At 43.2% G+C, this 24964-nt stretch overlaps 12 protein-coding genes across 12 annotated transcripts; 6 read left to right on the top strand and 6 right to left on the bottom strand.

Annotated features, from left to right (window-relative positions):
- Positions 1-2008: 2008 nt before the first annotated feature.
- On the bottom strand, positions 2009-2847 carry EAF02_003552 (uncharacterized protein; the record flags this gene model as incomplete). The annotated part of the gene is made up of 3 exons (XM_038899600.1): positions 2009-2090; positions 2155-2650; positions 2736-2847. The coding sequence occupies 3 exons, from the start codon at positions 2845-2847 to the stop codon at positions 2009-2011; spliced, it is 690 nt and encodes a 229-aa protein (XP_038760527.1).
- A 741-nt stretch (positions 2848-3588) lies between these two features.
- On the bottom strand, positions 3589-6007 carry EAF02_003551 (uncharacterized protein; the record flags this gene model as incomplete). The annotated part of the gene is made up of 4 exons (XM_038899599.1): positions 3589-5083; positions 5136-5274; positions 5325-5518; positions 5628-6007. The coding sequence occupies 4 exons, from the start codon at positions 6005-6007 to the stop codon at positions 3589-3591; spliced, it is 2208 nt and encodes a 735-aa protein (XP_038760526.1).
- An 882-nt stretch (positions 6008-6889) lies between these two features.
- On the bottom strand, positions 6890-8115 carry EAF02_003550 (uncharacterized protein; the record flags this gene model as incomplete). Its single annotated transcript, XM_038899598.1, has 3 exons — positions 6890-7398; positions 7452-7807; positions 7881-8115. 3 exons carry the CDS (start codon positions 8113-8115, stop codon positions 7066-7068), a joined length of 924 nt encoding a protein of 307 aa, XP_038760525.1. The 3' UTR covers positions 6890-7065.
- Positions 8116-8687: 572 nt separating this feature from the next.
- EAF02_003549 (uncharacterized protein) lies at positions 8688-9883 on the top strand (the record flags this gene model as incomplete). The annotated part of the gene is made up of 4 exons (XM_038899597.1): positions 8688-8739; positions 8814-8939; positions 9020-9117; positions 9188-9883. The coding sequence occupies 4 exons, from the start codon at positions 8688-8690 to the stop codon at positions 9881-9883; spliced, it is 972 nt and encodes a 323-aa protein (XP_038760524.1).
- A 258-nt stretch (positions 9884-10141) lies between these two features.
- On the bottom strand, positions 10142-12004 carry EAF02_003548 (uncharacterized protein; the record flags this gene model as incomplete). Its single annotated transcript, XM_038899596.1, has 3 exons — positions 10142-11036; positions 11103-11655; positions 11728-12004. 3 exons carry the CDS (start codon positions 12002-12004, stop codon positions 10142-10144), a joined length of 1725 nt encoding a protein of 574 aa, XP_038760523.1.
- A 1202-nt stretch (positions 12005-13206) lies between these two features.
- Positions 13207-13677, top strand: EAF02_003547 (uncharacterized protein; the record flags this gene model as incomplete). The annotated part of the gene is made up of 1 exon (XM_038899595.1): positions 13207-13677. The coding sequence occupies one exon, from the start codon at positions 13207-13209 to the stop codon at positions 13675-13677; it is 471 nt and encodes a 156-aa protein (XP_038760522.1).
- Positions 13678-14012: 335 nt separating this feature from the next.
- On the top strand, positions 14013-14627 carry EAF02_003546 (uncharacterized protein; the record flags this gene model as incomplete). The annotated part of the gene is made up of 1 exon (XM_038899594.1): positions 14013-14627. The coding sequence occupies one exon, from the start codon at positions 14013-14015 to the stop codon at positions 14625-14627; it is 615 nt and encodes a 204-aa protein (XP_038760521.1).
- A 1283-nt stretch (positions 14628-15910) lies between these two features.
- Positions 15911-16267, top strand: EAF02_003545 (uncharacterized protein; the record flags this gene model as incomplete). Its single annotated transcript, XM_038899593.1, has 1 exon — positions 15911-16267. The coding sequence occupies one exon, from the start codon at positions 15911-15913 to the stop codon at positions 16265-16267; it is 357 nt and encodes a 118-aa protein (XP_038760520.1).
- Positions 16268-16880: 613 nt separating this feature from the next.
- On the top strand, positions 16881-17756 carry EAF02_003544 (uncharacterized protein; the record flags this gene model as incomplete). The annotated part of the gene is made up of 1 exon (XM_038899592.1): positions 16881-17756. The coding sequence occupies one exon, from the start codon at positions 16881-16883 to the stop codon at positions 17754-17756; it is 876 nt and encodes a 291-aa protein (XP_038760519.1).
- A 508-nt stretch (positions 17757-18264) lies between these two features.
- EAF02_003543 (uncharacterized protein) lies at positions 18265-19356 on the top strand (the record flags this gene model as incomplete). Its single annotated transcript, XM_038899591.1, has 1 exon — positions 18265-19356. One exon carries the CDS (start codon positions 18265-18267, stop codon positions 19354-19356), a length of 1092 nt encoding a protein of 363 aa, XP_038760518.1.
- Positions 19357-19849: 493 nt separating this feature from the next.
- Positions 19850-20398, bottom strand: EAF02_003542 (uncharacterized protein; the record flags this gene model as incomplete). Its single annotated transcript, XM_038899590.1, has 1 exon — positions 19850-20398. One exon carries the CDS (start codon positions 20396-20398, stop codon positions 19850-19852), a length of 549 nt encoding a protein of 182 aa, XP_038760517.1.
- Positions 20399-22358: 1960 nt separating this feature from the next.
- Positions 22359-24479, bottom strand: EAF02_003541 (uncharacterized protein; the record flags this gene model as incomplete). Its single annotated transcript, XM_038899589.1, has 1 exon — positions 22359-24479. The coding sequence occupies one exon, from the start codon at positions 24477-24479 to the stop codon at positions 22359-22361; it is 2121 nt and encodes a 706-aa protein (XP_038760516.1).
- Positions 24480-24964: the final 485 nt, after the last annotated feature.

Below are 24964 nucleotides of genomic sequence, written 5' to 3'. Positions count from 1 at the left end.
CTGCATATTGGTGTTTCCTCGTTCTACCCGCGTTGTATGTTGTTATATTTCTGCCCAACTAGGCACAAAAAATAATGCATACCAATGTATGCCATTTGCACCTATTTACGCCAAGGCGTTTGAGGTTCATGTCATTCCACATTCATACACAAGTGCAAGGCTTCGATAACATCTCTTTACGGAATCCTTTGTCTCGCAATACGGTCAAGACCCTGTGTTGGAACCATATGTATATGCAGTTGCATTCAAGACCTGCACTGTGTATGACTCTGGTCTTGTTTCCTGGGAGAGTGTCCCAGTCTCGTATAGTTATGTAGACACATGCGCCGTAATCATACTCACTCGACAAACGAGTCGAGACTTGAAAAATCGCAATTCGCGCACATCTATCATAAGCAGGCTTCAGAGCTGTATGCGCCATGGTCTGAAAACAGTGCAGGCGAATATTAAATTAATTGGCGTGAAACTTACACACCAGATTTACTAGACGGTGGCGACAACATGCGACACAGCAGCAAACAAAGTGATACAGTGAGCAAGATGAACGGAGTCTTGCGCTGCGAAAGCCAGAGATGTAGTAAAATCCAGAATTCAATATGCAGGGCATCAAAACGGCAGATAGGTTCTTGTGGTAAAAGAATATTCTTCGAGCAGAACCTTCGATGAATCCATTCTTTGATCTCCACTTCGAAAACCGAATTTGAAATTCAAAGAAATGCCCAAGTTTGACATTCTCACAAACCCCAATTCACCTCACCTTCACCCACCCCTTCCAACCCATCTTCTCCCACCCCATCAAACCTCCCATCAAACCCCCCCCATCAAACCCCTCCCTCGCCAAAAAAGCGCCCCACTCCATCCACCTCATTCACTCACCCACACCCCCATCCCCCCAAAAACAAGCCCCGACCCACCCTCCAAAACAGCAAAACTTCAGCCGCGACGGCTTGCAGTCCCAGTCTACATGTACGATCAAGACAGTCCGAAACTGCCTTGCGAAACCGCACTCTATGCACTGTCCGATCGAAGTACCACAATGCGGAAGAAAGGCGAGATCTCAAACTGCGGGGAGTGAGAAATTCTAACCGCTGCGCCACGAGGCGTGTGGAATGCTTATGTTGGGATGTTAGAATTGGGGGTATATAAAGGTGAGGAGAGGAAGGAGGGTGGGGTATGGCAGTATTTGGGTTGGGTGGTATGAAGGTATGAATGGGTGATGATGATGTAGAGGAGTTTGGGGTGTCAGGAGATTATGTTGTGTGCGTTGTTTGAGAATTGTTTATAGGTATCTGGGTAGTTATATGAATAGGCTCATCCATTACTCTACAATTTTTCTGTCTGTAGGTACTCGTCACTGACTACATTCAAGTGTTCAATCTCTTGAATTGCTCATCTGCATTGAACTACTTTTACATGAGCGCAGCTTTTCTTTAACTTTATTAAACCACTCATCCAGCATCTCTTTCACTACTTTGATTCCACTGGAAGAGTTGTCTTCCGCACAACCTCAAATACATTAAAATCGGGAAACAGAACGTTGCAGGGTGATATATTATTAGCTCTACCTAACGAAGATCGAGCAAGCTCCTCATTATTCTCGGCCAAGAGTTTCTTTTACAGCGCTCACTCATCAAACATCGGACACTTGATAAATATTGGTGGTGTTATTAATATTATTAGGGTTATTAAGCTATCTGCCAGCAGTTGGAGTTCGAATCTTTTAGAGAAGAGTTAACTCGAAATCTATGCGCATGTAGAGAACTTCGTCACGAAAGTAACTGTAGCAAGACGAAATTCTCCAATCTGCATCCCTTTCTTCCCAGCGATACATCTCCCACCCCAACATTACTGCTAGTATAAATAAGCAGAGTCGATGGATCGAGCGATAATAACAACTGATATTTTACTTCCAAATACCCGTCGCCTTCAATGCAGCTGATGTAACGGATATGAGACAGCTTGTACCATTAGCAGTGCGCCAATAGAACAACTGATTTGTTCGCCGATTTTAAATCAAACCTCTTGAAGCATCGAGTCTTCTTCTCATAGCTAGGACCTCTTTGCATACCATATCGACCCACGCATCAAACCTACTTTCCATTAGTAAGCCGGACAAGGTTTCAAATCTACTCCGCCAAAACTTAAGAAACATACTCAAGAATCCCATCCCCCCAATCAACTTTCTCGTAAACCCCCTTTTCTTCTTCTTCCTTAGCCGTCAAACCTGGTCCTCTCCCAACCTTTCTATCTGCCCTCTCTGTTGCCCCAACTCCCATAAATAAAGCCCGCGGTGTAATTCCCACGCATCTCGCTACAAATTCTCTGAACTTTTGATCTGGCTCTATTGCTTCCATTGCACTAATACCACTCCTTAGATTATTAGTTCTAGATTCAGTTGTGCCACTTTCCATTCGACATTTTCCAGATGTTTGGTATTCAGGATTGATTTTGGTATTGGAAGATGAAAATGGATTGATGTTTGGGCTGGGAGAAAGGGGAGCAAGACTTCTGGCAGGACGTCCTTCCATACGGAGATAGAATTCTTCGTGGGAAATATCGCGGCCCATGGCTCTGACAGTCTGAGCGTGGAGACGGGAGAGAATATCGAGATCGCAGGCATTAGGACCAATGGCGCAAAAAGTTGTCGGATCTTGTGTATTTGGTTAGAATGAACCTCTGTTCCACGAGAAAGTCTTAGGGGATATATGCAGAGAGCAGTGCTAGTATTCACTTACGGATATTTGGTGGAAGAACTGGAGAAGGAGCTTCAGCTATTTGGGATATTTTTGGAGAAAAAGTATAGGAACTAGCACGACTTCCATTTCGTTTATCGGAATTGAAAGACATGGTTTCTGATTGTCAGAAATGAGTGTAATATGACAAAACGGATCTCTGGAGGGAATCCTTTGTTTCGAATTGATCTTTCCCTTCGAACCTATCGAATACAGTTGATGTTGAGTATAGGAAGATAGAAATTTGTATTGAAGGAAAAAAATTGATATCAAAAGGGAAGGAATTAAAAAAAACTCTAAAAAGTTAAGGTCCAAATGGACAGATTGGGTGACCGTTTATTCACTTTGTGTCTGTATGCCGATGAAGATGAAGGTGAACGAAAAGTAAAGCAAACATCAAATCAGTAGGTAATGAATGTATAGGAAAAAATTATTGTATGGCATGAGCACTCCAAGCATGGTGAGGCCACGTAGGTAGTTCTCAGTTTTTATTCCAACTTTCTAGGGCGAGAACTAGTTCCTAACATTTGAGATAATAACGAAAAGCTACAGTCGGGAAAGAACATGCAGACGTGAGGGAAGCTTACTCACGTGTTTCTCGACCTTCATACCCTTTCAAAAACACCAAAGTGTCTTCATGAAAGAACTCTCTATCGTCTGAGAGGGAGACTAAAAGATCTCTCTCGCCAGTCTACAATATCTTGAGGCAACATGGGATATTGAACGAGAGGCTTGCATAAATAATCATCACTCTTCGTGCATCCAAAGAAAAAAAAGCTCGAAAGTAAAATGTAATTTTCATTGGCCTATCAAACTACCCTATTAATGACCTCTTTGCCGTAACCTTTTATTGGCCTCAAATCCAAGAACCACTCTGCAAAACAGCCCTATAATCGGTATCATCTGGGCTGGAATAAACAGGTAAGCCTACATGTTCATTCAACCAATCTAATACCGTCTTATGCCACACCAAACTGTTCTCCTGGTTCAAAACCCAATGGTTTTCATCTGGGAAACTCAAAAATTTACTCTCAATTCCCTTTGCCTGGAGAATGTTGAATGCAGCAAGACCTTCCGCGATTGGAAGACGGTAATCCAACTCATTATGGTTAATGAGATGAGGAGTAGACCAGGCATCGGTGTGGTTTGCCGGATTCCAACGTGCGTAATTGTCAAAGTTTTCCCAGAGTGTTCCGTTGAAATCATGTTGCATGAACCAAAGTTCCTCGGAGGAATATTGGGCAAGAGTGGAGAAAGATCCGTCGTGTGTGAACAAAGCCTTGAATTTACGACCGAGAGGTTGGCCTTGAATCCAGTTTACCATGTATCCACCATAACTGGCACCCAAAGCGATAGCTCGATCTGTGTCAACGTATGGGAGATTCTCTTCGATATATTCCCAACCTTTGACGAGATCGTTGTATGGTCTACCACCCCACTGGTTTTGAATTCCGTCGGTGAGATTCTGACCAAATCCTGTACTACCGGTAGGGTTGAAGGCTACAACAACATAGCCTTGTTCGGCGAACACGGCCATGTTCCAACGGGTACTCCAAAGGTCTTCAGTTGCTCCCTGAGGTCCACCATGAATGTAGAATGCTAGGGGGTATTTTTGACCTTCAACAAATGTACTTGGTTTAATGACCCAGGCGTGGACTAGGTAGTCTCCATCGCCTTGGTAGAAAACATCCGAGATGAGATCACGGGAAAGTCCATACGCTTTGAGACTGTTGAGATTAGCTGAGATGGTGGTGACACCAGATGATGCATTGGTGGCAGCTGAAACGCTGGGGTCAACGGAAGAGAAGACCGAATTATCGAGAAAGCTTGAACTGCTAATAAGTAACTTATCTTTTCCTTGAGGGTGAAGATCTGTTACACCGCCATCTTTATAAATAATGGATGGGAGGGTTGTGTTTGTAGGATCCGAAGAAAATGTAAACAGTCTAACCCTAGCGAAATCTTCGGCTACTGCATGAATAGACTCTCCATCTTGGCTGTAAAGGAGTGTGCTTGGGCTACGATCCCAAGCTCCCTTTCCATCTTCTGAGGCAAAGAATTCAACAGCAGTCAAATCGGAAGTGACATCTGCTACTTGTAGAACGCGGTTCTTGTCACTTTCGTAGGCGATATGTGCCATACGAACGAAAGCAAGTGAAGATCCAGAGGGTGAAAAGACAACAGCGTCCGAGGCACCCTCGAGATTGGGAGTGGAAACCACTTTTAGTTCCGGAGAGGTTTCGGTAAATGTCGTCAATGGTACATAGTAAACATCGGACTTGGTTGTGGTAGCTTGATTCAGAGTAATGTCCTTGGCAATGAAAGATAAACCTTTGCTACCGATGTCAAAGCTGTTCGAAATTAGAAAGTTTCCCAGAAAGTAATATGACGTCATTCACTTGCCTGTTTGTAGCACCGAATGGTGGGACGGGCGATTCGAGTCCAGATCCGTTCAAAACATTAATTGGTTCGCTGAGGGTATAGTTACTGCCAGTGGTTGACAAAGCCGCGTACCAAATACTGTTTCTTTGAGGTGTGACGTCTATTTTATGTTAGTGCTGGTTTTCAAATAGAATCTTGGGAGTTCCTCACAAGTATCCCAATGCCTCACGAAAATGGTGGTATACGCTCTTCCAGTCGAATAAGGTGTAGGAGCGAGTTCGGAATTGTACAAAGTACCATTGGGTAAAGCTTGGCCACTGAATGCAACACCAAGAGTTCCCTCGCCAATGCTAACTAGCTTGAGGTTGTCTACTGCTCCAGGAACAGAACCTGCTGAGATGGGTCTATAAGAGGGTCAGAATTGAGTTAAGATACAAAAAGGAACCCTTTTTGAGGTTTGCATAGTCTTTTGTATAGCCAAAGACCACATAACGGATGTAATAGAAGACTCACTCCGCACTTGGTGCCGTCGCGTCTCCCACGACGAAACTAGTGGATCCATCATCCTCCGAAACGAACCAAATAATCTTACTTCCATCGCCTAACCAATTGGCATTGCTGATGCCACTAGAATTGCTGAATAGCCAAGATGTACCATTCGCAAGGTTCATCACACGGAGCTCATGAGAATTGTGATGTTCTTCAAATGAGTAGGTGGCCACAGTGTAAAGTGCAAGCGTTCCATCTGCATTTGGGATTGCCGACCCTCGACGAGGAGAACTCAACATCGCTTGGGGAGTGAATGTCGGTGTAGAATTGGTGTAGGTAGCATTAGCTACCCCTGCGGATAACAGTGCCACCAGCGACAAAGAGCTCCTCATCGTAAAGAGCATGATGAGCAAGTATCCTAGCGGACTATGAGGAAGGGCGGTAAGAGGAGGGTGACTTCGAGACACAACTTTTCGGGGAAAAGCCGAGCTTTTATATATTCACCATTCATCCCATTGAGCCCCGCTAATTGGATTGTTGTCTCGGGCTATGATATCGTGCTAGAGCGCCAAGCTCAATAACAGTAAACATATTGACAGTTTACATCCGAAGTTTAAACAAGGCAATATGCATTCACTCAACGGTAAAGTCACACAAAGTGCGGAGAAAGCTTTCCCCTGTATTGTTCGTCTGTGGTCTTATCGTAATACCAGGATTCTATAAGGTAATTCCAATTTTTTGGGAAGATCGGCCAGGGACACACCAGTTTGAATTGGCTCATTCATCTGAGTTTACTCGTATCGATCCAAATGCTCAACCATGAGGCTGGGCCAATCTAAACCTGAGGGGAAGGTCCGTAAAAATGCTATCGGAAGCTATCATCCAAAAGGAAGGTGGGAGTGTCTTGGCTATAAGCGCCAAGCGCCAAGACACGCCACGATAAATCGTTGGTGGGAATTGAGATAGAAATGGATGTATATCACGTGATTTACCTCCAAAAGCACGAGAGCTCTGCGATTGCGTGCCCAAAATTGTGAGCCGTTCTAAGCCGACCTATACTTCGAGCAAGTCTTGATCCGTATTCCGAAATGGATGATATGATGAGTATGAATTTTAACAAGGGGTCAATGCAAGTGATCAACAATCTGAATGCTACAACGATCTTAACGGATACCCAAACACGACTTCAAGCGAGAAATGGAAGTTTAAAAACTCGAAAGTTTTGAAGAAAAGTGATTTTCTCCTTTTAGAGATTGCAATTGCACCTATTAATCACCAGTAGTGGGTATTTAATCGACTCAAAGAAAGGCGTATTATATGTGCTCAAAAAATGCATTCATAGCCATGGGCCAGAAACCGATTGGCACACCTTGTACCTTTCAGAAAATATAGTATACATGCTACATACGCTTGTAGTACAGTGGAGAGAGTTTATTTAATTCACTATTACCATCCCAATTCATTATGCCTTTTTATTTTTATCCTCAAATGCCTCAGTGACATTTAATCCCAATCCCTCCGAATCCAAATACATCTTGTTGCGTCCACCAGCCTCTTGAATGATTTGAGCGATTGCTCTAGCATTCTCGATTCTCTTCAAATCGACGTATGATCGACTCTTCTTGATAGCATCACCAATCAACTCCGCAGATCGTGCTTCTCCCTGGGCCTTAACAATCATAGCTTGCTTCTCTTGACGTGCCTTGTCAACTACGAATGCAGCACGCTGGGCTTCTTGCTGTGCAACTTGCTTGGCCTCTACTGCTGCTGTAAACTCGGGAGAAAATGCGAGATGCTATTCACTCATTAGCATCTGTGTCATTTTTAGAGTATCTTATAATATCATACCGTTAAGGAAACATCATCAAGCATGATGTTGAATCTAGCTGCTCTCTTCGACAAATTCTCTCTGACTAATCTTGCAACCATCTCACGTTGGGTGATCAACTGACTGGCGTTGAATTGCGCAACTACACTCTTCAAAACTTCATTCACAATAGATGGCAATACTCTCTCATCGTAGTCGGTACCTAAGGTTCGGTAGATTTGAGGAAGGGCATCGATTCGAGGCCTTGAGAGAACACGGCAGGTAATGTTGACCATCTGTAAATCCTTTGTACCGGTGAGGGAGGCGACATTGCGTGGCTTCGCTCGAACATCATAATCTATAGGGGTCTCAAACCATGGGATCTTGATATGTGTACCTGGAAAGCAAAATTGTAATGTTAGCCACCACAGTGCGTGAAATAATCGCCCCAGGAAAAAGTAAATACATACCTTCACTGTAGATTTGCTTGCCAACACCACCCAGTCTCGTATATTTGATAGCTCTGTGACCACCATCAACGTTGAAAAGCGCATTATTTCCAACGACCATGATTCCACCCAGTGCAATAAGTGTAGCCACTCCACCTGCTATTCCCTTTGGTGCCGGTCCTCCGCCACCACTTCTACTTGCTTCATTTGCCATTCTCTGCAGCCTCTTGAAAACATCTTGTGGATTGTTCGACATGATGGCAGCTTTCGAAAAGTCGGATACAATATCGATCTGCGAGTTATTGTGGCGGGGTTTGAGGGGAGTAAATTGTGATGCGGAGGGGGGATTTGTGAAGCTCTCTATGATCAGATCAACGAAAACCGTCCTAGCGTACTTTTAATTTAGCCGCACCTTCACTCCACACAAGCTTTGACGCCAAGCCATAGTGAAAGTCGTGAAGCGCGATGAACTGAACCTTACTATCATTTCTATCGAGGACGTATTTCCCTTCCATACTGCTCAAAACAACATAAAAAAATCGAATTTTCTCGAAACAGAGGCAGTACTGTTAATCGCCCTTACTCCCGCAATTATAAAAGGGATTTGGATTGTCGGTGCTCATAAGGAAGAGGACAAGAAGGATTTTAGAGTAGCCAGAAATCACTTCTTCAAAGACTTTCTGTGCCATTTCTCAATTTTGCAGTGACAAAAGAAGTGATCAATCCATTTGCATTCCTTTCTAAAGGGTCAAATCTTGCAAACAAAATCATCTCAACTCTGTCCATCGCATATTTCCATAGTCTGGAACATTCATTATCTCTTTCAATATGTCAATAAAACCTCCTTCCAAGTCTGTATTTGTTGGAAATATTCCTTATGGTAATTTATCTTCTTTCTATTTGACCGGTCATCATCGCTGTACCGTATCAAGCTAATTTATGTCGTATGAAAAGGTCTTACCGAGGAACAGATAATAGATATCTTCAGCAGCGCGGGAAATGTTGTCAATTTTCGACTTGTCTATGATCGCGAAACAGGTAGACCCAAAGGCTTCGGTTTCGCAGAATATCCCGATTCAGGTACGTGCAGTACACTGCATGTTTGGTTTGCGACTTTCCCATCCATAGTTACACTGCTAAATTTTTGCGCGTCCATCTAGATTCTGCAGCTTCTGCAGTAAGGAATTTAAACGACTACGAAATTATGAATCGAAAATTGCGCGTTGATTTCTCAAATGATGGTGGTGAGGAAGAGAATGTATGTCGAGCTTATACCCTATAATAATCCGATCTACCAAGAGAGTGTGCTAATTTGTATTTCTTTCCAGTCTGCGCCAAACTATCAACCTCCCCCTCTCAATACAAATGGCCTTCCAGTTCCACCTCCATCTCTACCAATTCCTCAAGCCTCAAACACCGCCCCATTGCCGCCTCTGCCAATAGGCATCGAGTTACCCCAAGGCCTCACCTGCCCTGATGCTATCTCTCGCACTCTCAACACTCTCCCTCCATCCCAACTTCTCGATGTACTCTCTCAAATGAAGACCCTTGCCTCGACCGATCCTCAAAAAGCGACCGAACTCCTCCATCAAGCTCCCCAACTCTCCTATGCCGTTTTTCAAGCCCTTCTTCTGATGGGCCTTGTTCAACCCGAAGCCCTCTCGTCCATTATCGAATCATCGATCGCAGCACCAGTATCCGCTCCCCCCGTCCCAAGTATCCCTCTACCCGTTGCGGCTATTCCTCAATATGGAGGTTCGGCATACCCATCTGGGTATCCCCCTCCTCCTCCACATATGTCAGGCCAGATGGGTTTGCCAATGATGGGTACGCCGCCAGTGCAAGGTTATGCGCCACCTCCTCCACAACAAAGACAAGCTCCCCCACCACCAGCTCAAGTAGCCGAACCAGATGCAGATGCGTTGATGGCGCAAGTTATGGCCATGCCACAGGAATTGATCGATAGTCTGCCACCAGCTGATAGGGCACAATTGATGGCACTGAGAGCCCAGTTTCGTGGATAAGTCTATGGAGTAAGTGAAAGGGAAATGGTTCAATGAAGGACGCAATTCTCGTGATTTTTCACCTTATGCTTCCTTGATATTTTCTGGTTCGGAGGTCAGGCGTTGATAGGTATTTAGCAAAGGAATCAATTAAGTAGATACATCAAGCAAATGAGAATTTAGTTGCTGATTTTATTTGTCTATTGTTCATTTAACTATATATTCCCGTGTGCATAGTTGAAATGCGTGGTATCAATGTGATTCTACATCCTTCAAAATCTAGTATCCCTCCCATCCGACCTCTTCTAATCTTCCTTTCTTTCCTACAACTTCATCTTCCATTTTCTTCATATAGTCCTCCATCTTTGCGAACACCACACTATCACTGGCTCCGATTATTCTTGCTGCTAACAACGCTGCGTTGACGCTGTTATTAATAGCAACAGTTGCGACAGGAACTCCTCTTGGCATTTGTACTATGCTCAGAAGACTATCCATTCCATCTAATGTACTTCCCTTTACTGGTACACCAATAACTGGAAGAGGGGTTTGCGCAGCGATCATACCAGGTAAATGTGCCGCCCCACCTGCAGCAGCAATGATAACTTTGAAGCCATTGGAAGCGGCATCGCGTGCAAAATCTGCCATGAGTTGTGGTGTACGATGCGCAGATGTTATAGTAAGGAAGTATGGAATTTGAAGTGAATCAAGGATAGCAAGACCGGGTTTGAGAACGGGGAGATCGGAGTCTGAACCCATAGTAATAGCGACGAGCTTTTGAGGTGAAGATGGAGATGAGATTGTGGTGGATGTGGATTTAGGGAGACCTTTTCGTTCGGCACGCATGTTATCGTTAAGCGTGATTAAGGGAGAAATAAGTTGCTCAGCTTGAGCCATAGAGCTACCAATGACAGTGATGTGACCAATTTTGCGAGCTGGCTTGGATTCTTTACCGTACATGTGAAGGTTGGCCGTGGGGATTGCGGCGGCTTGTTGCATCAACTCCTTGTGGGAATCTTTTGACGCTCCACCAAGGATGTTCAACATGATAGTTGCGGGAAACATGGAAGGAATAGCTGAGTTGGGGAAGGATGGCATGATACCTAATATTGAAAGAAGTTGAGATTTGTATTGCGACATGGTTGGGCATGCTTCAATTGTGTAATGTCCCGAACTATAGGAAGATTGTGTCAGTACTCGTCCAAATTTGCCTGTTGAAATGACGCCTCAAAATACTCACTTGTGAGGGCGAGGAGCAATCTCATTGACCAGTATTTCACCATCTTCCATAACAAACAGCTCAACTCCAAAAACACCTTTACCCCAAAGACTACCCACTGCCTTACGCGCTAAGGCTTGTGCTTTCTTTTGGAGATCACTGGAAATTCCTCTTGCTGGAGCATAAACTAATTTGCAGATGCTATCTTCGTGGATTGTCTCGACGACCGGGTATGCAATCGTAGAGTCCCCATCTTTGGAAACTTCGTTTTCTGTCTTCACAACCATTACCGCAAGCTCCATTCTGAAGCTTGCCCATTTCTCAGCATATAATGATCTATCCTTTAACACTTCAAGTGCATTCTTGATATCCGATTCCGATTTCACAGGACAATTGCCTCGTCCATCATAGGCGTCTTTCCTTGCCTTAAGCATGAAGGGGTACCCGTGTGTGCGCCCGAACTCCTCAAGATTTCCAGCTTCTACCGCTTGTGATGTCGCAGTCTGTACTCCAGCTTTAATGAGGTGCTCTTTCTGTAAATACTTGTCCTGGATGACTCGCAATGTCTTCCAGCCTAAAGTTATATTAGTGTTGTTGCAAAGTTTGAACCAACATATTCATAATGAATATCAAAATGAATACCCACTGGGTTGAACTTCCACTCCAGAGTTTGCGAGCTCCTCCAATACGTATGTGTCCACATGTTCGATTTCCACTGTCAAAACATCTACTTTCTTTGCAAGTTCGCGGATTTTCTCAGCATCAATGAAAGAGCCATCAAGATGGTCATTCTTGGCATTAACTTGTTTGGCTGGGGAGTTTGGTGCATCGAGAATAATAACGTTGACACCGAGAGGATTCGCAGCTTCGCAGAGCATCTGCCCCAATTGCCCTCCTCCCAAAAGTCCTATAGTTTTCTCCATGATGTCGTATGGTGGGGTGTTTGATGATTGCGGGGTATTGAGAAGGAAGAAAAATTTGGGTTGGGGTAATATATATTACCAGCATTAAATCCCGCATTTGCTCACCGCTATCGGGCGGTGAGTTGCGAAATCCGAAAGGACGATATCAATAAATTGCTATCCTGGAGCGTGGATCAAATATCATTTTGGTATCTTGAAAATCAATGAAAGATAACTTTGTGGCTATTGGTACATCGATCTTTATCCGATTTCACTGGCTTAAGTCACATAATATTGACTACGTTTGCTTCCGAATCTATCTATTTTATCTCACTCGGGAGATCCGGTGGGTAGTAATGGCACCTGGGCAATATCTGACAATAGTATTGTAAGATACCTAGATCAGCACAAAGCATTTGTTTCCTGTCGATGTGTGGAGCGCATTTTCCAGAAGTTGGTCCAAAGCATCTTGAAACCCCTTAGATCCTAGGTGTTTCGAATGATGCTTGTAGACACATGCTTATCTCAGGAGAGCCAATATTACCTTTTGGCTTCGTTGTGGAGATGATTGCCTTCTTCAGGGACCTCCTTTCCACAGCTTTGGAGTTTTTACGGCGCTCAATATGATATTGGTGTCCGCAGAACACGGTCTAACAACTTCGAGCTGAAAACCATACATCATAAACTTGCAAAGCCCGGTACCGATGATACCCAAGTGGTTATTCTAGATGGACCAAAAATCGATAATCGTACTGTTACCATGTTTGTGATAGATCTATTGATCTGATGACTAGTACTTGCAGCCTCAATATATTGTCCGAGACTGTCAAAGCAGCCATTGTGTAAACAGGTTTGTACGACTGGAGGTATACATCAAGTGATGCTCACGTCGCGTGGTTGTTTGCGGAACATCTGCCGCTCTGAATCATTCATAATTTCATGTTGTATATATAAAATAGGTTGGCAAACGGTGCATCAATATTGAAGTGTATCTTTTGGTTTCTTCTATTCCTATCAAAGCAGTTTCACTCCATCCATTCGTGCACATAATTCTTCTCGTTTCGATCAAGTCTTAAGACTCATAACTTTCTTCGCAAGACGTTCCAGAAACAGCAGAACTCAAAATCCATGTTTCTTTGTATTCGTCAGCTTTGTGGCAACCCTAAAATCTACAGCAAAAGACTATAGCCATGTCTTTGGAGGAAAACTCGATCAGTCCATACATGGAAGAAGCACCTCCAGCATACTCAAGCGTTGATGGTATGCATAGGATGCCTGCACCACATCTTGATACGTTGGATTATTTAAAAAGCAGACTGGGCATGAAATTTTCTAATTACAATAATGCTCTTAAAATCCTCAATTTCAGACACCGCCTGAGGTTATATGAACTTTACCATATGCAAGATTATACGTTGCCCGTGCGGATACACCTCATCAAAGTCGGATTTGATGCTCCTTGTGAAGTCATGGATCAGTCGGTGGAAGACTGCAACCTCCAGCGCATGAAGAATATGGAGATTTCAAAGATTGTCAACCAAGAAATCTCATTTTTTGTTCGAGTCTATCAGGAAGGTCATAATGGGAAACATCCATCGCAAAAGGACGTTATTGATTATTTTGATGCGTGGGACTATGCAGTTCAATACTACGAAGCCACAACTTTGAAGCGCACCATATCTTGTGAGGAGTAGTGATATGATGGGGAGATGGTAGCTCAATGATAATTCTAGCGATTATTCATATCTTCCTCTCTTGGAGTCATATTTTCCAAAAATAATGTCTGAATCATACTATCTGTTCGAATTTTATGTATAAACATCCTCATTGGTGGTGTTTTCTCCTCACACCTAAACTTCAACAAAGTTTTCTTGCAACGCTCCAGCATTTTTTGGATCAACTGAATACATATCAACATTGTAAATACACATCACACAGTCTTTCGTACCGACGCTTTGGTCTCCGTATTCTGAAAGAAATCCTCATTAGCTGCCGAAAATACATTGTCTCAAAACCTGTCAACCTTTCAATGTATGACAGCTGTCCAGTTCCAGGCAATATGTCATTGGTCGGATCTGAGGCTTGGTTGGCGTCCGAGAAATACTTGATGCTATTGAAAGATTCGGTACCTGACGAAGATCCACGAATTCCACCCGTAATCACGTTATCGCTTTCCACGCAAATTGCTTGCTCAGAAAATCCTCCATTACCAGCTCTAGCTAAAGAGGTGTTATGGTATGGTCATGAGAAGAAGTTCAAAGAGTTCTTAAACATTCCATGTTCTCCATACATTGTTAGGCTTCAAGAATTCTCCGCACGTATCAACAACAACAACAACAACAACAGTTACAAGACGCTACCCAATCCTTCGTCCTGTGCAACCTTATTGATGAAGAATGACTTGCAGGATGCAAAGCATAAATTGATTGAGCAGCTGATTCGCATTCAAATAAAGAACTTCGAAAATGCTCATGGAACTTCCGACAAACTCACAAATTCACATCAATGCGAAGGATTGGAATGGTTCGATGAATCATATGACAATGCTGTCATCGACTTTTGCGGTGCTAGAAAGGACCAGATTGAATTGGACAAGCTCAGATACGGAGCGTGGCAAGCTGGAGCTCGCTGGAGGCACGCATAATGATAATCTGGAGGCAAGGCGTTTCATCATTTGGACTGGGGGACTGGTGTAAGCTTTTGATGTTTGAAAGTAGTCCAATAGTTAGAATAAATTCAATATCTCAAAATGACTGGAATGGTCTGATTGATTTCACGAATTGAAACCTTCTGAATGCAAGGATGCAGTCCTGGCTTCTGAAAATCCTGGACACGGCCTGGGAACAGTGATTGTCTGATGCTTTCGCTTGCTTTCGAATTGTTGCTTGATGATACCAAAATACGTAGTTGGAACATTCCTTTATTAAGTTATACATAGAAAACATCTGAATCACAGTGAGCAATACATGACTTATATTACACTTTTAAGGTCTAGATAGCACGAGAACTCTCCACTTGAATGAATTGCTTAAATATTCTTCACAAGAACTTAAGTATCCTCCAGCAAACGATACTCTGTCAAACTTCCCGGTTTACATGGCAGTAACCATGTTCCTTAGCAACGCAGAACCCGAACGCCGTACTTCTACAGCTATCGCCCCGGCCGCTAATCTGATGACCTCGAACTCGAAAAACTTTCCTCGAGCTACACGAGCCCTCACGCGTCGTTACAAGAAAAAAGCTGCGAAGATGGGAATGGGCATGGAGTGGATCGCTAGAAAGGTATTAGAGGATTTGGAGATCGTCCGAAAGGAGTATTTACCGACAGGCAAGGGGCAGCCTTCTGACGAGTTTGTTCTCTGGTTCTATGATTTGGAGCATTATGACAGATATTCGTGCTAGATTCGATGGCTCTGTCCAGTCGTTGTTGTGGGAATCATTCTGGGTTTTGGGTTTGAAAGGGATAGTCAACCTGCATGGCATATACAGATCGAAACTAATTTGAACCCGAGATGCTCCATTCAAATGATAAAGTTTACTTGAGATTTACATGCTATTCATAAAGATAAAGTTAATGGTTATCTGAAGAACCTAAAGCTACTGAGGCTTACACATGAATTTGAGTAGCTTTCACTCTTTTCTGAGGGGTTAAGTAGATAAGAAGTATTCATTCACAGTCAAGTGGGCTGATAATGATTATTCAATACAAGGATGCCAACAATGGTCCATTCAGACTTGATGTCACATTTCTGTGCTAGACCATTCTTGGCCCTTGATACAACTCTCCAGGTATATTGTACTACATCTTTGCGCAACACTGAAGACAAGAACAGCTTCTAAATCCAATTGTTCTACACATAATCAAGTGTTCCAATCTTTCTATACACCAGTGAGCCATCTATTACCTGAGATCTTACGAGACTAGTTATGGATAGTCCAACCACAGACTCATTCATGAACCTCCAAACCCTCTTACTTGACACTCCTCTACCAACTTCCTCAAACCCAACTCCGCCTCCTACCCCCCAAAAGGCTATACACCCAACTCATGAAACAAAATCCGCCATACAATTGCCAGATCCCAAATCAACAAATAGCGAACAACACCCAAGAGCTTCTCGTCAACCAGCATATACCTCCTTTAGTAGTTTCGGTCTACGAGAACCCGCAGGCCCAAAACGTGTCGAGACTTCTAGCCAAGAGGGCTTAGGCACTGCCTCTTCTCCTCCTACCGCCATGCAACAGATCAAAAGTGTGCTGGGAATCGAGCCACCTCAAAAGTAAGGAATCTAGAACCTGCGATTATTTAGGTACGATATTTGATATCTCTAACACAAAGGCTCCATTGCTAACTTATGGAAAGGAGATTGTTGTACTTCTGGGAATTGTGTGTGAGAACGTGTTACTCGTTAAAAGGGGCGTGATTTTGATAGAGGTTGAAGCTTTTTGGAAAAGAGGTGCTATGTATGTTGAGCGCCTTTGAGTTTGGTTCAGAGGTATTGAGATTCAATATGAATTATTATTGCGCCTTTATCTTTCATTGTGACTTGAGTGAGAGGGTTTATCCTGGGGCTATGGGTAAGTATTCACTGCAGCTTCATTTTCTTATCTGTACGTATTGACTCGAAAATTAAATTTTCCTGACTGTGTATTATCGTTGACAAATTCCAAGCGGATATTTTGCCTGTTAGATATATTCAAATGATTCGAAATACCTTGTAGAGTCAGCAGAATATAGTGTCGGGAGCTATATATATTTCTGAATACTCTCAACCTAATCTCATTTCTCACTTCATTTACCAAAGAAATCAGAACGATCCATCAAGATTTTCACATCAACGGAATCGATATTTTATTAAAAGCATCTGCGACCCGCTCAACCATCCTCGTGCTCAAAATGCTTTTCTCCAAACACCCCTCGAAAGCTCCCGATCAACTCGAACTTCACAAAGCTGCGCTTCTGTACCACAAACAAAAGCACACTTTGCCACCTATGCAACAAATACAAAAACCTCCAGTCCATTCACCTGAAGAATCTATACAGCAGAATGTGGGCGTATCACCAAATCCCCAAATATCAATCGGCAATATCTTTCAGGATGGAATACCAAGTCTCCCAGTGATGTATCTGCCCGAACATCATCTTGCCCGACTTCGAGCATTGAGAATGCAAAGGGCTCGTACTATCTTATCTTCCACTGTTGAAAGACAACAGATTGGAGAAACTCAACTAGTCGAGACGAGTGAAAATGTTGAGAAAAGGAAGCTGGTCCAAGAAAACCAACTCCTTAAGACCAATATCGTTACACACAAAACATCAGTGCACATTAGTAACCTCTTTCGAGCACACTTTCACAAGCCAAACATCCGTACTTTCTCTAACAGATTGTTCTCGAAGCAAATCAAGGAGAAAGCCAACACCCATATCAAAGAAGCAACCGAAGCAGCAACCGAAACCAAATCTACACCTCCAGCTCCCCTCAACGATTCTAACTGGCCTTTACCTGCACCTGAAAACTCGTCTACTTGCAATTTGGCTGGTCGGGCCAGTGCGGAGCAGTATCATGATTTTTCCGAGAACACCATCACAGTGGGAGAAGACAACAAGGAAGAGAGTCACTGTCATAACTCGCAGTCAACCAAAATAAGTGAGAAAGTCACAGAGGAAAAACATGAGTTAGATATTGGACCTTCAGAAGCAAGTAGAATCAAACTATACCAGGCGTGGAAAAGGAGAATATTAGACCTAAGCGGTGCAAAAGAGGTTGAATAGTTGGGAATTTCCAAGATAGATTGTTGAGAGTTGGAAATATTTGATGTTTCGGAGAGTATAGGAGCAAAGGGAGGGGTCTAGCTGATATCGCTCTGTGGATACTTATGTTCAAAGGCGTTTTCATATCCTCTGTATTAGTAGCAATTTCATATTTCTTAAATCATATGCTCTCATCCGAACTTGACTTGTAACTATTCATGATTTCAATTTCCAAATGACTATCACACAACATTTTTGACTCAGTTTCGAAAGTTTCGAATAAGTCATACAATCGATATCAACAAATCCAGTCATGTAAACGAAACAAACGAGAGGAATCATGATACTCATCGATATGGTATTATATAGTTTCGCTGTTCCCATTCCTCAAATCATCAAGAAACAATCTATGCAAGCCGATAACTTTTCGTCGTCGCACACAATACACATTCCAAATTCATCAACATACAAAATACAGATCCACCATTCAAGATGATTGGCTCCGTACGAAGTCCACCACCCATCACTAATGCCACAGACCTTGAAGAACCTCATTGGTCTAAGGAAGAGCCTCCCTCATACAATTCAACAGGGTCTTACCTTACTGGACCAGACAAGTTCCATGATCTCCAACTCGATGATCCCAAAGACACAAACGATGATATTTGCAATGAGGCAGCACGAGTTTTCTACTGGATGGGCCAACGCATCAGAAGTGATCATTTCACCACCCAGCCAAGCCTACTTTGCCGACGTCGTGGGAAGCCAGATATCTGACACCAGGGCCACTTTTTCAGAATCTCCATGGTCTCCGGAGCAAACACCTCCTGTTTACAAACCATACCAGAATCAACAAAAGAAGACAGAAGAAACCAAATCCCAATCCAACAACGAAGCACCACAATCCTCAACCTGGTGGTCCACTCGATGGTCTACAACATGGGCGCAAGCCTTCGGAGAAACAATTACCACACCCAACCCCATCCACATTCCCTCTGCAAACCCCCGTCACAATACCTCCACTAGTAATCTTAACCGCCACACCAGTCTGACCGGTCGAAACCCACACAAAGGATTTCACAGAACCAAAACCCTACTCGCAAACCAACTCATGAATCGAATCACTTACATGAATGGAAGCGCACACATTTGCATGACTTCTTTCGAGGAGCTTACCCCAGATCGTCAAAGCACATATGCACAAGCAGCAGAATCCTTCATCGACTGTGCCAAAAATCTAATTCTACAATCTCAAGGTCCCAATCAACGAGTTGATGATTGGATGATCATGGGGTTTATCGATGAGAAATATGCGGTTCCGGAAGAGGGAGAGAAGAAACCATATTTATATGGAGAGTGGGAGTATCTCTGGGCGATTGATGATGATGAGATTGCGATCAAGAATGCAATGTTTGGGAAAGATCCGAGAGCTGGGAAATCTGGGAGAGTTGGTTGGGCGTGGTATCGCGTACCGACGGCGGAAGATTGGAAATGGTGGTGTGGAGAGTGGAGGAAAGTGCCGGGGGCGATTTGGGAGTGGAAACCTAGGGAGGAAGTTTGGCCGTGGCAGCGGGGATTTTGGGCTGGGGTTGGTTTGTTGGAGGGAAAATGTGAAGGTTGAGAAGATATGTTGATAGAGGAGAGGAATGTAATTTTAACGTCTTTTTAGTAAAGGAGGTTTTCAGGAGTTGAGACTGCCTGGACAAGAGGAGAAGGTGCCAAGAAACTTTTCAAGCAGTTGCATTAGATTTCACTCAAGTTAATCTGTATGATAAAGTTCACTCCTTGAATAATTCCACAAACCAACAATTTCAAAACCAGGCAAAGAGAAGAAAAGACCAAAAGCATCGATGATATTAAACTACAACAGCTAAGAAAACCCAAGTCTCATAAAGCGTATACGTGCGCCTATCCATAAAAATCCAAGCCTCACTTGAACAATGAGCTTCCACTCGTTCAAGTCGCTCTAGACAGTATATCCATGATATCTGAGTCTCAGCCTTTCAGTATTCCAGCTCCTCAAGAGAATACTTTCTTTCCAAATCCTTCACTATCTCCCTCTCAAAAACCTCACACATACCTCCTTCACTATCTCCATCTTCATCTCCATCCCCTCACTCTCCCACACGACTTTTCTTTCCACGTACTCCACCACCATCCTCATCCTCATCCTCATACTCATCACCGCCCACCACATACCTCCCCTTCCTATCTCTCTTACGACTCTTACGACCCTTACAACAAGAGACTCCTCCCGCCATCACCTCATCTCCTCCCTCTCTACTCTTACTCTCCGTCTTCATCTCCGTCTCCATCCCCGTCTCCCACTCCCCATGCTCAACCTGCTCCATCCATTTTTCAATCCTCTCTCTCAGCGCCATTTTATCAACTCTCTGAGGAAAAATCTCCAATAACGAGGAATGAACAATCCCATCCTCATCAGTCGATTTATGTCCATCTGATCCGCGATGTGCTCTGGTGCTTTGAAAGGATGGAGTGTAGATCACAGGATGTCCGTGCTGGATGGTGGGTGGTGGTGAAAAAGTCGCCGTATGAATCAAATCGGTATTTTGAGATGTGAAGGCTGCGGAGGGAAGTTCTTCACGCGTTAGAATGTGCGCAGAAGGGGAGAGAGAATTTTGATTGTCCTGATGAATCCCCATTTTGAAGATAGTTGTTGGTATGTAGATATGTCTAAATAAGATGGATATTGAAGCGGACTCTCGGATTTTAGAATGGTAGTTGGTTGTGCTTTTATTACCTTTCCTTTCCAGGAAATTTTGAAACTTAAGAGCACAAATCTGGCGCTGAACTCATGGTCTTGGAATCATAGTGTTCATTGTAAATGACTGGGTCTCTCACTAAGAGTTAATTAGCCAAGTCATACACAATGATGCAATGAATAATACTCACACCAGTGCACTCATACAAGACAATTTCAGGCGTGAGAATTTGATGATTCAGATGGGCTCGAACGATGAATCTTGCTAGGTAGGTAATCATACTCACATATCCAATCTTCCAATATCTACCATCAGCCTCAATTGATACTGAGAAATTCGGTAACTCATCAATCAAAAAGAGCAAAGCAAGAAAATAATAAATGAACATCAGAAAAAGGATCACCCTTAATAGTACCTACCCATTACATCACTCATAACAATATCAAAAGCTTTGAGACTGTGCTCCTCTATAACTAACGAGTTCATGGTTGTTTGTTTCTTGCTCCATCATCACCCAGATGTCAAACTACACTATGCACTATATCTTCCCTCTAGATGATTCGATAGGCAATCTATAATACTATACTTAATACTCAAAAAGTGTTCAGAGACTACTAATACCTAGCTATGAGTTGCTCGTAGTAAATAAGTTCGCTTAATGATTGATCTCAAGTTCGCTTCTACCAAGATCGACAGAAATGCATTAGCATATATATTCTCCTAGATAAACTATAGTAGCGAGAATTATTGAGGTAGGATGCGATTAGGATTCCCTTTCTACTTTGTTCATTAAGGTTATTCCCTACTAACCCACACTCTACATTACTCTACACGGAATAGCCAGCCTAGCTACCCTGGAAGACTTTCCGGTGTATATATAAACCCCCGTACACTTGATCGAAGAAACGATAATCCTATTAAATCGTTTCTATTAAATTTGATGAGATGAAATTGTGATAAAGACTTCTTAGACAGTACTCTTTGTATGATCGCGAAACTGACGATATAACCGCTCATCGTTTCTACTCTAACATATACAAAACTCTTCAATATCTAAACGACGATAACAATAATAACAACAACACAAACCATCCAAACTAAATCGATACTCGATAACAAAAAGACTCGAATAGATATTTACCAGCACTTATTACTTATCCCCCTCCTTCAAATCCGCATCATAAAAGCAAAACTCCAGAAATCATTTACCCACTTTCTCCTCTCCATTTTCCACTAGGTAGATATCGTAGGTACTCACTTATTTCCAAGCCCACTCGCTCACTTATCTCTCTATCCGCAAACTCTCCATCCCATCCCATCTCCACTCCATTCCACCAATCAGCAAGTAAATCGCTCTCACAAAAACCCCAATACCTACCTACCTACCCCATTGAATATAACAATAGACCCCACCCCCTCCTTCCCCGCCAAAAAAATATACATCTCACACACACACACACACACACGCACATTCCATTCACAAAATCCCATCACATAGCATCTCCGTCCATGAAGCAACATACATCAATCACAGGTAAGAAGAAGTCCTGGGTGCGATTACAACCGAGTTCATAATAGTTTCTAGGTAGGTATCATAGGTCTCTCTTTCCCCTCCCAGTCACTTCCTCGAATAATTCCAATCATCTTCCTTCCTCCATCCTTCTTCCCGAATCCAAATCGCCTTCTAGTCAAGCCCTCCCCCCATTTTCTTCAATATACAAAGCTTGTGATTATACACTTGCAGTAATAATAATCCACCCTACCATCCATCCATCCAATCAATCGATCAACCAAACAAATAATAATGCCAGAAGGAAAACTTTCTTAGGTATTCGCAAACGCCAAAACTCCACATGATTCATATCATTCCATCATATCCCATATGTCCATCCTTGTATCCCTAAAGAAATGAACCCTTTTCTCCCAACGCAGGATCTCTTCTGGGAGGAGAACGATTTCTTCTAAATCCCTTGGTCTCAGAACTCCACGGTTCTAATTCTTCAAGATCCTCATCGAAAGAAGGAGTACTAGATGTACCCGATGGGCTTTGTGTTCTCGTATCGCCTTTGACGAGTCCCAATCTTTCTTCTTCGGTTGCACCCTTAACAACCTCATCACTTCCATGTCGAGAACCCACACGTTTTCTATCAGGCGAACGGACTTCTTGTGGAGGTCCGTCAGTTTGTTGTGGTCCTCCACCCTTTCTGAAGACATTCTGGAATGAAAATTGTCTCTTGGCAGAGTGAGGTGGGGGTGTAGGTGGAACTAAATTACTAGCTCTGGAGATTGGACGGTGTGGATCATCCGCAATAGTAATATGTCTACCTCCCGAGCCAGTATACTCAGTCTTCTGATCACGTAAAGCAGGTGGTAAACCTAAAGTATGATTATCATGAATGTAGTAAGCTTCATCGCTATTTTCGCTCTTGTAAATATCGCCATCACCGCCTCTGTAGGTACGAATATCGGTCAAGGGAACAGGGTGAGTAGGACTTTGTAGGTTGACAACAGGATTTGTGCCCGAAGAAAGAGATTTGCCACGAGCTACACGGTTGCGAATAGTGCCAAAGATGGAAGAACTCAGACCGGTACCTGGACGATCCTCTTCGTCGCGATCTTCTTCTGGATCCGGGAAATGAGACATACCGAGAGGTGGGTGAGCAATAGGTGTTCTAGGAAGAGTTGTTCGATGAGTTGGTTGATGGTGCATATTTTCGGGCAGAGGAGGAACAGATGAATTAGCACGAGATCTCATGCTCGCGCTATAGTTCGAACCAATTGTAGTTCTACGTCTTCGGAGACCGTCCCATTCAATTATTTCATCTTCACCAAGTGGTTCCAAGTGAGACTCTTCATGAAGCCTCTTAGCTTCCTCCATCTCCATCTTTTGTCTAGCTGAAGAGAATTTTCTAACAATAGCTGCTGTTCCTCTGATAGCATCTGCCTTGGGCTCAGTTTCTGGCTGTTCTTGTTCGGCAATGATGCGCATTTGATCGAGGTCACCTGCGAAAATGGCAGCATCGGGAACATCTTTGGCCGATTTCGATAGTTGGAGAAGGACGACACCAGAACAAATAACCAGAAACCCCATAACGACCGTAATTATAGAGGTTGGAGTTCCCTTGAACCCTCGGAACAAAATGGCCGAAGTGACAATGGTAGAACTCGTAAACATAACATAATATGTAGGAGTTACCAATGCCGCATTGTAAATGTTGAGCGCTTTGTTCAAATATATAATCTCCGTCAAAAGTGTGCAAACGACGAAGACGAATAAGACGTATAAGAACCACTGATTGTACTGTTTTGTACCGCCAATTTGAGTGACAATTGCAGCTCCCAACCCTTGTGTCGCAACAACACTAAGTCCTCCAATCAAACTGCAAATTGACAAATACACAAGCATGGATTTCTTTCCATATCGTGGTCCAGCCCAAAATCCAAGAAAGGTACACCCGATGATGATGACACCGGCGTAACTCAGAAACCCTGGAGCAATCACAAAATGCTGCATTTCTTGATTGGTCGCCGCCGAAGCTTCCGCTGGCGCGTTCATGACAATAACCACCGATCCAACAATGCATAGAAAACATCCAACCTTTCCGACCATACTCAGTCGTTCCTTGAGGAAAATTGCGGATAAGATAGTGGTAATGACGACACTGAGTGCGCCCAGCGGAGTAACCAAAATGGCATCCACAAATGCATATGCCACAAAATTGCAAATTTCTCCAAGAATCATGAGAGACATACCAGACCACCACAAGGCATTCTTAAGGTACGCATATCCTTCTCCTGCTTCCTCATTATATTTTTCATTGGCTTTCAGTAATCCAATCTTCTTCAACACAAACGATATTCCGATGAATACTCCTGACGCCACAGCCAATGAAATTCCAATAGCTTTATATATAGGTGGTCGAACTTCGGTCTCAGCATCTGTAGTGGTTGTGCCATTTGTCGTATTTGCTCTAGCATATATGAGGTTCGCAGCCAGGAGAGCATGCCCGGCTTGATCCATAATGGAGGAGGAGTCGGCGGCAAATCCGCCTAGGAAGGATATGGAGACTTGAAGTTTTTTGTATGTCGCTCAATAGAGATCTTTGAAATTTATTCGGTCTTGGAGGAGGTAAATCGAATAGGGATAACCCTTTACAATTGAGAAATTAGTTGTTCAGAGAAGTTTCGTGGTTATGGTTGAGATTTCATGTAGAGGTAAATTGGTGGGTGATATTCCTTGATTATTGAGGAATTATGCGCGCCGACAGGTGTCGCAGTTAATTTGTAGTTAATTATTGAGATTGCGAGAATTCGAGCGGGAGGATCTTCTCGGCATAAAACAGACAGAGAGTAAAGCCAACAGCAAATGAGTTTGTTACTAGTATTGTCCTGTTTTCTCTTCTTTAAATTGCGTGTGCAAAGATGTTGTTGTTCTTGGGATATATTTGAACCAAGTCCGTCGAGGTAAAGGCAAGCAAGTTCTTATTGTTTCTCGAGTCCTTGCGC

Source organism: Botrytis sinoallii, assembly GCF_014898435.1.
Source record: "Botrytis sinoallii strain Bc 23 chromosome Unknown BSIN_005, whole genome shotgun sequence".
In the NCBI taxonomy this organism is placed as follows: Eukaryota; Fungi; Ascomycota; class Leotiomycetes; order Helotiales; family Sclerotiniaceae; genus Botrytis; species Botrytis sinoallii.
The sequence above is the reverse complement of the archived record's forward strand: the minus strand, read 5'-3'. Positions and strand labels throughout refer to the sequence as shown.